The 13,239-nt window shown below is 40.9% G+C and overlaps 1 protein-coding gene across 1 annotated transcript; it reads right to left on the bottom strand.

The window, feature by feature from the left end:
• Window positions 1-519: 519 nt before the first annotated feature.
• On the bottom strand, window positions 520-11,986 carry xpnpep1 (X-prolyl aminopeptidase (aminopeptidase P) 1, soluble). Its single transcript, XM_083906277.1, has 20 exons — window positions 11,845-11,986; window positions 10,664-10,782; window positions 10,238-10,301; window positions 9,759-9,863; window positions 9,223-9,315; window positions 7,869-8,012; window positions 7,658-7,753; window positions 6,921-7,002; window positions 6,155-6,365; window positions 5,329-5,418; window positions 5,177-5,227; window positions 4,975-5,033; window positions 3,419-3,496; window positions 3,248-3,319; window positions 3,054-3,114; window positions 2,897-2,966; window positions 1,571-1,744; window positions 1,203-1,279; window positions 927-1,025; window positions 520-775 (listed from the first exon to the last, which is right to left on the bottom strand). The coding sequence occupies exons 2-20, from the start codon at window positions 10,778-10,780 to the stop codon at window positions 656-658; spliced, it is 1,863 nt and encodes a 620-aa protein (XP_083762403.1). The 5' UTR covers window positions 10,781-10,782; window positions 11,845-11,986; the 3' UTR covers window positions 520-655.
• Between the last annotated feature and the right edge of the window lie 1,253 nt (window positions 11,987-13,239).

Here is a 13,239-nt window from a genome sequence, read left to right as displayed (position 1 = left end):
CAGCTCCTCAATTAATGGTATTGATTGCAAAGTACTGAGTCACTTTTAACCACCATTCTGATTCTGACTGCACATCTGGACCATGTTTGAATAAATACAGTTCCAAAAATTGCAGACTTTGAGTCCAATTTTGTTGTATGCTTTTTTTTTCGCTTTTACCTCTGCTGGATTAAGTTTTCTGGGATGCATGTAATGGCCTGAATGATTGTGTATTGGTGGTGGTCTGGATAACGACTAATTTTTATATATAATTCTGCATAATAATACAGTTTTGCTTTGAAAAACTATGTTACTGTAACATGCACCGTCACTAATGGATATTGTGTTCTTCAGTCAACAGAAAGAGTTTGTCAGCCTCCGCCTCCCCACTATCTCCAGGGTTGGTCCAAATGGAGCAATCAGACATTACAGGTCAGTGGGTGATAGAAAATTTCTTTTTTTCTGAATATAAATAAATATAGGGTAATTCAAATACAGGATACTAAAGAAGAGTAAGCAATTCATGGTTTTCATTGATCTTTAATAAAACTGCTGATACAATGTACTTTACAAAAAGAAGCCAAGTGTGAGACACAGAGGAAAATGAGAAAAATACAAATCATGATCGCTGCTGAGCATTTGACCGCAATCCCTCTCGACATGATTGGATCGGTGCTCAGACGATTGGCTGGCTCTCTCTGATCAGCCACTCCAGTGCCTCCTTCCTGCCCTGCCTCTCCAGCTCTGCTCCAACCACCTCCCTGCACTTCCTGTGGTAGTCGTTCACCCAGTCGCGCTGCGGGACAGTGAAAGCGAGGGTTAAAGCATGCGTTTAAAATCCATGGTATATGATTTTTAATATTGATAATTGGAGATAACCACTCCCAACGGTTCCTAGAACTTGAATAGTAGGCAAACATAAACTTTTATTGCTGGATATAACTAACCTCCTTCTGCGTGAGCAGCTCTGTGTCCATCATCTTCACTTGGATAGGGACCAGAGTGAGCGGCTCAAACGTCAGACTCCCTCTGTTTCTGTAGTTGTACTGTACACAAAGGAGAATACAACACAATTAACGTTCCTTCTCAAATCGCTGCAACTTACATTGAAATACAGATTGTGAAAGACACAAGTAAAATATGCGAGTTATTTGATAAGAGTTCGGTAGAAGAGTTATCATTTGCCATAGCATTAGATTGTGGCCAACAGTCTAAAGACCTACTTTTGACTTTGTTGGTATGACAAGGACCACGTTTTCCAAGCGAATGCCAAAAGATCCATCTTCATAGTATCCAGGTTCTAAAAAAGAGAAAAACTTCACATTCAGAATTCAGGTTCATCTCTTGGAAACACTGGAGTAAGCACTAGAGCAGCAGGAGATCAGCAGAAGGTCGTCCTTAATCCAGACGGTCATTCACTCTCCACCGTATTTAATTACCATGACTGCTGTAGCCAAAGGCCACTTTCATGACGACACAACCATTTATGGTTAATGATTTAATTCATCATTTGAAACATACAGAAAGTGTTGCCACAAACATTGGTTTTCCCAATGACTGATGTGACGTGACCAAAATAAAAAAAACCTACCATCACTGACGATCATGCCAGCCTCCAGAGGTTCATCGGCGAAGGTCTTGTAGCTGATGCCGCAGGGCCCCTCGTGGACGTTGAGGAAGCAGCCCACGCCGTGGCCTGTCCCGTGAAGGTAGTCCAGCCCAGACTCCCACAGGGCTGCACGGGCAAATGAATCCAAAAGGTGGCCTAAGGGGAGACCATGAAGATTAGCGCTAGCGATCACGCTTATTTTTAATAGTTGAAACGTGAATTACGCAAAGGTGCATCTATCTATAAAGCAAGTTATGTCTGTGTGTCTGTGACAGGCATATCTTGCTGACCGTTAGTCAAGATTGCCCTAAGACTTTGGATATGGGTAGAGCATGGCGCGATGGTGTGCATCCTTGATTTTCACATTTTTTGGAGGAATTTTAATTTTTCGCTGATTTATCACGCTACACCAGGTAGGCAGCGGCTCATCAGCGGCAGCTGCGCTGTCAGGAGCGGGGAGGTCGGAGTGAAGAGGCTGTCCTCACGGTGTGGGTGAGACATTTTCACACGGTTCACCGCAGAACGTGGTGTTATACTGAAACGACCAAGTCTGTGTCCATTCACCAATACGCGAACGCATATTTATTTTGCATTAGCATGCTACTACTTTGCGGCTAACTTGGCGAACCCCTTTCCAAAGGTAAGCTAGCGAGGCTACGATAAACATTAGCGTAGGGCTAACATCAAACAAACACTGTGCAACCTTACTAGGCACAACATGAATGTTTTCATTTTTGATTAGCATTAGCGTAGCTAGCTGTTGTGACTGTCAGCCAGTCACAAAACAGCCTTTACCTTCCTTATCATGTATTACAATAACTGAAAAAATGTTCTTCAGCTCCCACTATAGGAATACATACTTCTAATTGCACTAGTAATTATATCCTATGCTGTTCTGACACACTGCTGCCCTGCACAATGTCTGACTGTAAGAATGAGTAATCTTTTGTTCTCCATCTCATCAAGTAGGAGATCTAAACCCATTTCCCTCCATCAGATCTAATGACTGCAGACTTAACTGAAACTCTGTGACAGGCTGCATCTTGATCTCGTGTTTCTAATGTTTAAAACAAGATGACCTTGTGTGAACACTTTAATCATAAGGTCAAGTTGTCTGCAGCTGTAATTACATTTGCTTGTGTCTCCCCTTTCTAAAGTGTCTTTGTGGTTCAAATTCTCCACGACACAAGACTATGATTACGACTACCGATTTGCCAAAAGGAACGTCTGCGTTAAGACATGAACAAACTTGTCTTTTGCCTTAAGAAAAAAATGAAATGTTTCATGCTTGAATATAGTGTCTGGCACCTTTTGTTCCATTGGGGAAAACAGCAGCACTGACGGCGATGTGTCCCTTCAATACATACGTAAAGCATTCCTAGAGGGGGGGAAAAAGACGGAAAACAAAATAAAAACGAGGCGGACAAACGGTATGCGAAGGATATGAAGGTGCACGCAAATGTACCTTCTCAAAAGCAGACGGTGTCCCAAAGTGCACGGTGCGTGTCACATCCGTGGTGCCATCGCTGTTAAAAGCAGAATATGGATATTTTAATGCAGTAGGAAAAACATGACTAAAACTATGCTGTTTTTTTTGTTCTTATTGTTAACAGCAATGGAGGTGATTCCTATCTGAATTAAGACACAGGGCTTATTTACACATATTGGGCTCCAGAGTCAATCAGGTAAACTTCATTCACGGTGAGGGTTCTGTTGGTCTCAGGCAGTGGTCTAAATGAAGAAAAAGAAAGAGAGAGTCATAAACAAAGGATTAGTTCACAATTTATTTGCTCAAAAGAAAGAAATGACTTCATTATTTCACTCACTGACCTGTAATGTATGATCGCTCCATTTGGACCAACGCTGGAGATTGTGGGGAAACTGAGGCCGACGAAATTTTTCTGCTGACTGAAAACAAACAATCAAATATTACTCTTGCTGTAAAGACCAGCAGAGGGCGCTAAAACTCCACAGCAGTTCACCTCATCATCCCTTCTGCCCCTCCAAAAATAAATACAGCTGCATTTACAAGCCGTTTGTGAATTATGAATTAAGACTTGAGAGATTCCACCAGAAGTGTAAGCATCACTGTAGAGGCCACTGTGTAGCAGAGCAAAATTACAGAGGTTTTACTAAAGAGGTCTTGGCGTTCTCCAATCTGGCACAATCTGTGCCATTTGAGATTTCCTAGGTACTAAGTTATTAACCCATTTTATTTGTCACCATAGGTGTAAAAAAAAAAAAATCACATCAATATATTACCCTACTCAAATATATATATTCAAATTATATTTGTCTCTAACTGGAATAGATTTACTGAAAATTGCAAACATAATAAAATCAGTAGCAATAATAATAGCAAGAATAACCACAATAACCGGTATAAAAACTTGAATGATGTACGACCGCAACATGTTATGCATTCTTTTGCATTCTTTTGCATTCTTTTGCATTTGCATTCAAGTAAGAAAACTCGCTGCTAGTCGATACGCCCTCTGCGCTCAGGGCGGAATGGCAACTCAACGCCTCTGCAGTGCCTTTAGCGATAGCTCTGGCTTGCTTTGGCCTACTTCGGTGATCGATGCCTAATTTTAATCCTCTGACCCAACAGAATCAAGCTACGCTCTCCAAATGCATGCCGATCACCCCATTAGAGCGTCACAAGGAGGCATATGCGTGGCACGCAAATTCACGGGCATTCGCCCTTTTCCAATCAGTGCTCTGTAACCCTTTACACTGGGAATAGTGCCCAAAAGCGTGCTGGGAGATGTCGTGCTTCATGATCACGCTGATTCTCCGGTAGCGCTCATCAATGTTGACACTGTTTCTGTGTTTTCAACACCTGCTGGTTTGATTGATCGGCTTTTTAACTGTGTTTGGTGATCATGAGGAATAGCTTTCATGAGCTTTTAGTTGTGTCTGTGTGGGCCACACACAGTTAGTGCTCTTGCCTTTGCAGCAAGAAGACCGGGGTTTGAGCCCCGGTTGGAACAAGGGCCTTTCTGCATGAAGTTTGCATGTTCTCCCCGTGTGTGCATGGGTTTTTCCGGGTTCTCTGACTTCCTCCCACATTCTCCACAGTCTCTGTATGTGGCCCTGCGATGGACTGGTAAACTGCCCAGGGTGTACCTCGCCTATCGCCCTAAGTCAGCTGAGATGTGCACAAAACCCCCTGCGTGATGATGGGTAGATGAGGTAGATGAAGGAAATGTCTGCGTTTATAAAAGTTAGACGTGGTTTCCTGGCATTTGCGTTGCTGCGCTGCGAAGTAACAGGTTAAACAGCATCTTCTGACAGAGATGGGAAGTTATAAATCGCCACAGTCGTGTTATAAATCACCACAGTCGTGTCGTGTAACCTGAAAACAGACAGGGAAAACGAAATACCTGCGTAATTCTTCAGCCTTGTCAGCAGCAGAGATTTCAGTCACGGTGCCTTTAGGAATCTATTAAAGAATGACAGCATCGTAAAGGCACGCAGAGAAACTTCAAACAACCTGAACCGCCTATACAAGTGACTTCACAGTAACAGTGAGTACACTGTTTAAAATATCAGGGTCAAAATAACAAATACTATGAATCAACATACCTCCTTTTCCAACCAGGCAAAGAGCTCACAAAGGGCAACGGCATCCTTGATCTGTTCAGTATGATAGTGTAGAAGGTGAATACTCCATTGTTATAATAAGAAAAAAAAATCTGATACATGAACGACACTTATAAGGCTTTAAAAAAACTTACATGGGCCATTTTCATGCCTTGAATCTCGGTGGCGTTTTTTACCGCCTTGGCAAGGCAGAGTGGGGTGTAGGGAATTGGAGACCTGTGAGACTGAAACAGTGAAACAGAAAATAGTCACCAATGTTTGTAGAATATCTCTGGTTCAACTGTGTTTATATTTTGTTTTAAATTAACTAATTGTGAGAACAAAAACCGTATATAAGAATTGACGTAGTAGGTTATTAGGTCTTTATTAGGACGTCACCAGACATCTAATGGATGATACCAGCTGTCCACTCGTGCTGTGCTTTTCCAATTGAAATAGTTTTCCTCTAAAATGTGGACATCATTTACAAAATGAATACCATGTGCCGTGGTACAAGCCAGTGAATCGAGTGATTAAGATCATTAACTCCTCAGGAAATGGTTAACTGATGTTATTACCAAGTGAAAAGTAGCCTCATTTTCCCATAGAGTTATTTTTGCAACCAGCCCCGTTCTGGCTAATTGCTGCTTTCATCCTACTTCCTAAGCTTCACTTTTACAAACCGGACGACTACATCCGATTTCATTTCGTCGTTGAGAAAAGGGCCATTCATGTCTAAATCCATGTCCTCCCACGAGAAAAACTGATACAGGCTGTGAGTGTTTGGATTTAGGTCATCATGGCGATCATGTGACTTAATATGAGATGAATTCTGATCGGCAGCAGATTTTTATACACTACCTTTGAAAAGTGTTTTTTGGGTGTTTTCCATTAAAACTCACACTTTTATTCATCAAAATGAATAGAAAATAGACATTGACAAGATTAGAAGTCATTATTTTTAGTGCCAGCGTTTCTCACCTTGGGGATGACCTGCGTGAGAGCACAACTGGCCTTGTCGCAGATCCACATTTTGTCCTTGGGGCCGAGCGCAGTGCAGATGGCCCTGAGCTCAGAGGAGACCAACTCGTATGGGAACGTCTGGATGCTCAGCTCAGGCTTGCTGGGGGAGTCCAGCTGCAGGTGGTCTCTCAGTGCAGGATCAGAGAGGCGGTTTGAGTCGATAAAGAGTCTGCAGAGAGGGGGGAGGAGGTTGGAGTGAAGAGGCATTTTCACACGGTTCAACGCAGAACATGGTGTTATACTGAAACGATGAGGTGTCCATTCACCAATACGCGAGCACATGTTTATTTTGCATTAGCATGCTACTACTTTGCTGCGAACTTGGCGAAACCGTTTCCAAAGGTAAACTAGCGAGGCTATGATTAGCATTAGCATAGGGCTAACATAATACAAACACTGTGCAACCTCATTAGGCACAACGCAAATGTTTTCATTTTCAATTAGCATTAGCATTGTGCCTAATGAGGTTGCACAGTGTTTGTATTATGTTAGCCTTATCATGCATTACCATAACTGAAAAATCTTCTTCAGCTCCCACTTTATCCCACTCATTATTATACTTCATTGTGAAAAAAAATGTACAATACAGACATTTTATTATTTTTTCATTGTGATATTGTACTGAAAAGACTGTCTACATTTGGAGCTGCACAGTGACGGCTTTTCAGTTACTTTTAGTAATGCTGATAAATAATAATAAATAGCAGTAATATTATCCTATTACCTTATTGTGTTCGCTCCCACAACAGCGTATGCAAAGAAAACTGGGTTGTACTCGATGTCAGCGCCACGGAGGTTAAAGAGCCCTGAAAAGGGGAAATAATAGAGCATTATGTTTTCAGGTAACAAATAAAATTTTTATAATAATTAAGATAAGGCACTTGAGTGATGATTGGGGGGGAAAAAATCACTTTCCATAATATTATATGTGTCATTTAAAACTACCATACACATTGGTGTTAAATATCAACATTATTATTAGACCGTCACTCCTCCTCTGTAGATGCCTGTGCAAATCCCCTTCAATTTAACGCCCATTCAAAGCCTAAATGCTCCTTGAAGACAATCAAAATCAGCATCACTCTAATTAACACAAGCTCTCAGACCAAAACAATCAGAAACAAGAGCTTATTAGGCGCAGTGAACGAGGCCCTCGAACAGACACGATGAGGGACACCCATGCATCCCTGGCTCCTTGGATCGTGATCTTGTATCAAAACATTTACACCAATAAACCAAAAACCCGCTTAACTGTGATGGGGCAAAAAATTGTACACACCTGAAAAGTGGAAATAGGATTTTTACAGGCTATTTTTCCTCATTATTTATCAATACTTTCAGAAGTATAGTATATCAACAATGCTAAAGGCCCTGGTAAAGGTTCTTATGTGCTACAGCAAACTCAAACTGTTGGTTTAAGGTAAAGTGCTGTAATAATAATTAACTATTTTTTCACCATACATGCAATCTCGTCCAATGCTGTGGCAACAAACCAGCTGAGTTTCCTCTCGGTCATCTTGGCTCGCAAAGCTGTGATCTTATCCTGCCAGGACAGACCTACAGGTACAGAGCATCAACATAAAAGAAGGTAAAACTGTATTAAAATCAATACAGGTTAAGGAAATCAAAATACTACGCATAATAGTAGTGGGTTAAACAGTGGCTTACTGACCAGTGTACTCTAATCCCAGGGTGCGGAGCTCTGTGCTGGGTCTTTTAGGACGGTCGGTCCAAACGGCATCAATCAGGTTCTCCTGCACCGCCACCAGAGAGTGGCCTGCACCGGTCAGCGCTGTGGACATGTTCTTCCACTGGTCTGAAAAATTACAGCAGAGGACGGCGTTAAGAGAAACAGACACTGCTTAAAGGTGCATTATGTAATAAATCTAAAGCAACTGGCCATAAAATCCTCCTAATATGTCACAGAGACTCAGGAATAATGTACATATCACATATTGAACTTACCAACGACAACAGTACAGCCAGAATATTTGCATAAAAAAAATATTTTGCAGACTGCAAATCATGTTTATGTTTTGAATTCATGTTTTGGCTGTGGCGCCACCTACCACCGTCTACCAGTCATTGCAGTCAGTAGTCTCAGTTGCCGAGCAACTGCGGGTTGCCAGTTACGTCAGGAAACGAAACCTAAAAGACCTCGGTATTTTGAATTTGAATGTAGTAACCGTTTTTGGCCACATTCTTACATATGGCACCTTTAAATGTCCCATATTATACCCTATTTCAACAAGTTAACCAAGTTCCCTGGTGTCCTAATGAACATGTCTGTGACATGCTTTGGTCAAAATACCTTAAGGATGAAGCACCATAGCAGTTCAATCACCCTGCCAAAACAGCCCTGTTCAGAACGCTGAACCGAGCGTTCTGAAAATCTCTTTTAAAAAAAAAATAAGTGAAACGAAACTTAAGGGACAGGAAATGACATCCGCCACAGAGGCTACTGGGAACTAACAGCAGTTAGCATTTGGAAAAGTGATCATTTACAGGCTCTAGCAGGCACATTGCAGTCATATATAACATGTATCCACTGGACAGATAAATCCTCTGAGGCTGGAAGTTTGTGTAGAACTCAGTGCTGCACTGTGGAGCCAAGAATAGAACTTTTCAGATGCCTTTGACCTCGCCAGCACTCTCGCGTGTTTTACAGACGTCACAAGGACTGCGGAAATCAACATCACATGTTTTATCTCCTGTACTTAGACCACAACATGAGTCAGTTATCTTTTTCACACTTTGGCGACCGATAGGGCCTCCAGGGTCCCAAATATAAGGATTTAAATGATTAAAAAGTTGATTTTGCATAATAGCGAACATTTTGTTGACAACAAGGGGAATCTGAGGCCAATTTTCTATCGTTTGGTCAGATTAGATAGAAAACTCTGCTGGTCATGTAAGAAAGTGACTTTTTGAGTTTCCTGTTCTTCCTCTTCTTGCTGTGTATACTAAGAATAGCACAGTGTTTATAATACTGCTCCTGTTGAGAGAGGGATGTTACCATAACCTACCAGCAGCATAGATCCAAGGATCTACTCCCACTTTGGAGTTCTCTGGCAGGACATTAATGAGCCAGTCCTCCTGAGATGGTGTCTCTTTCAGTCCTGTAGATATAAAAAAACCAAACACATTTAATATGTCACACACCGAAGTCGAGATCTTTGAGAGAGCAGTCCAGTCTTAGAAATCCAGTGTGTAAGTGTCATTTGAATTCACAAAAGATCCTTTTATGTGGCTCCTCCCACTCCACCGCTCCACTGTTTATTGTCCATTATCAGGAACACTGACAGACGTTTTGTTTTCTGTTAACTGCTGACTTTCAGAAAGTGATTTATGCTTTTATTTCAACACATTGGAACAATTGCAATGAAACTTTACTCAGGACTTGACCTGAAGACAATTTCCCATCTCTGGCTAGTACAAAATGCTGCTGCTAGTATACTTACAGTACCAACACTAGGAAAAAGGACCAAATCAAAAACTTAGTGTGAGATCTTCAGGTGGCAGTAAACATATTTGACAGTGGCGACATAAAGAAGGACATTACCCATCTTCATAAGGGTCCAGTTGTTGTCCATCTGCTGGGTGGCCTGGAGGAAATATCGCCCGTCCGTCCACATTGCAGCGTACTGCTCTGTGACGATGGCTGTACCTGTGCATCACAACAAAACAGATTGCAATGAAGTTAGGATCAGTACTGCAATGGTGAGACACAGCAAGTTTTTTTGAGCAGCATCAACAGTGCATACGTCTGGAATTACATTAGAGAACAAACATAGGTCTGTGAGTGAGTGAACTATTCTTCTTTCACTGACATAAGAGTGAAACTCAAGATTCCAAAAGTAGGCTATAGGAAGTCGGCTGAAAACTACACTGAGCATGAGAGTGGCTGATCCTAGTGACAGATCTTAATAATTATTTCACTGTCCAGACCGGAAAACAGATCTTTGCTTCGAGTTTGCCCAAACAGTATGTGAACAATAAAACCTGTGTGCTCGCCTCCATTCACACATGAGCAAAACTCACCTGCAGAGCCATTAAATCCACAGATGAACTCGCGCCTGCAGTCACACGGTGCAATGTATTCACTCTGAGAGACACAGGGACAGAGACAAGGAGAATCAAATGGTGAGCGATCAGCTTCGTTAACAATCAGTGTGAAGTGGCCGTCAACAAGTCGGACATTTTAAACGCCACCTTCGCTGCTCTTCTAACGTCACATCTTGAGCATGGAGAGGGAAAAAGGAGGAACGGTGTGCAAAGGGCTACAATTAGTTGCAAAGGTCACACTAAATAATCAGAAGTAAATCCAACATGTAGACTAAGTAAGATAGATATGAGCAATACAGCAGATGTGATTATAAGCTTGTGCATCTCCTTTTTTTTGTAAATTAAGAGTTTATTTGCACATGTAAGGACAAAAGTGCTTGCGTGTAGCATGGTTTCATTTACCTGGTGGGCATCTCCAGAAGGAATAATGTAGGCCTGTATGGGCTCAGCGAAGTATTTGCAGTTCTTCATCGCCTGGCGAAGCTGCCTCAGCAGATCTCCAGTGATCTTTGGAGACATGGCTGTGTTTGTGTGAAGAAAAAAAAAAAAAAACATTTTTAAAAGGATAGTTCGCGTAGGCTAACGACGTTACCTGATAGGTGTGTTGAATATCAAAAATGAAGATAAAGGCTGCAGACAGTGTCTAAAACAATATGGTTAATATACAAAGGGCAACACAAACACATATATTTAAGTTTCCTCATCATCAACACTTTAAAGGCTTTAATAATTATACACAGATTACCTGATTTGGGGGAGGTCATGTTAACTGCAGGTGCCTGGAGCTGGAGAGTGACTACATAGTTCATAGTCTACACCCGAGTCTTTAACCTGCTATATAACCAGCTGATAAGTAACTACTTTAATGGGCTCCTGGGTTAAACATTAAAAGTTGTGACAAATTGTTGTTTGTAAGCTCTTTCGACTGCAGTAAACTTACAAAACAATGGCGAAAGGACACAGTGCAGTGATGAATTTTTTTCCGGCGGAACGATTCGACGGTAACACAGCGGCAGAGAAGCGACCAATCACGTTAACGCGAGCCTCATCGATGAGCTCTCCTATTGGCTAAAGGCTCCACATGCAATTGTTGTTTACAAGTTAGCATTACATGGACCACTATTCAACATGATATAACTAGCTACCTACGTAGCTACGATGTAATGAAACGGCTGTTTGTAATGACGTTAAAATAAACTACAAGGGCACACACTGGGCAGTTAAAGCGAGGGGATATTTAATTATTCAACGCATCGTTGTTTTCAACAGGCCAACCGTTGCACACAATAACTAATTCATTCAGAAAGCGGACGTAAAATGTCGTGGTGGGTGTGGTAGCAACGCTGGTGTCTTTTTTGTAAAGTTGCTAGCTACTTTTCACGGATTTACGGCGCCAGAGTAGCGCTTTTCGGTGTCTCGTGAGTAGAAGCGTGGGACAGTCAGCCGTTTCCCAGCGAGTAAAAAACAGTCAACATCCCTCTGCGCTCGCTCTGTGCCACTGGGAGACGTTTGCTCCTCCATACGCAAAAAAACAACAACCCATATGTCCCGCACATGCTGCCCGTGAGCTGCTGTATACACACCCGCTGGTTTGGTCTCGGAGATGTGGGTCTTTTGGAGTCGAAGAACGGGGAAAAATGTTTATATTTTTAAAGAGCTTCTTCACCAGCTGGTCCTTGTGTTAATTTACAAAACAGGAGGCTGCCATTTCGTTGTTGACGTTTGAGGTCACGTGACTGCAGTGTCTTCCAGTCAACGCAGAGGGCTCGAGACTCGCCTCCTTTTCTGTGATTAATCGCCACACAATGTGCACGAGCAACCGTGTAATCACACACAAACGACGTTCAATGTTTCACTGTATTGTGTCAAAACAATCACGAATATATAACATACTGTGTATATTAATAATGTCTCTGATGAACATACCGAGAAAAGAAAATCATACATAACCAGGAATATCACTGTTACAGTGTATACAGAAAAATGTTACCATATATATGTATATGTGTATATGTTTGTATATACGTATATATGTGTATATATACGTATATGTGTATATATGTGTATATATACGTATATGTGTATATATGTGTATATATATACGTATATGTATATATATGTGTATATGTACGTATATGTGTATATGTATACATATATACATACATACATACATACATATGTGTATACATGTAAACATTTGTATATGTATGTGTATTTAATGCGCATATGTAAACGTGTATATATATTATATGTGTGTATATGTGTGTGTGTGTATGTGTGTGACATATACAGACATATATATATACATATACACACATATAATATATATACACATGTTTACATACATATGTGCATATGTATACATATATATACACAAATGTTTACATGTATACATGTATATATATGTACACATGTATGTACACATATACACATATATACGTATATATGTGTATATATACGTATATATATACTGTGTGTGTGTATATTTATTCACACATATTCACACATACATGGAGGAAAACAAAAGCAAAGGTTTATTGATTTTTTTTATTGTTTCAAGCATTTTAATAAATGCCTCTTTGAGGGCTCTCTTTATTTTTCTCTTATGTCTCTCTCTTTGTTGTCTTTAGCTGCGTTCCTCAAAATATAAATCTCAATTAGGTCCAGTTCACTGTTGAAGACACAGAGTTTAAATTCCTTAGATATCATATATGACAACAAGGCCATTTTGTTCTGTGATAACAAAACAGTCATTTCACGATGAAACAAGATGGTAGCGACCATGGCCGTTCTTGGCTTCCACACATAAATACATATAAAATTGCATTTAATATCATTAATCATTTTCATTGCCATGTTACCATTGCTCAAGTTGTGGTCCATTCTCAAACATCAGCAGAGCCTCTGACATTTGAAGGCAGTTCCTTTCCGCCAGGCTGTGAATCGTCACCTGTAACAGAACATGTATTACTTTTCAA

This window comes from Microchirus variegatus, assembly GCF_963457635.1.
Source record: "Microchirus variegatus genome assembly, chromosome: 19".
Classification (NCBI taxonomy): Eukaryota; Metazoa; Chordata; class Actinopteri; order Pleuronectiformes; family Soleidae; genus Microchirus; species Microchirus variegatus.
Note: the sequence above shows the minus strand (reverse complement) of the source record. Positions and strands in the feature narration are given on the sequence as shown.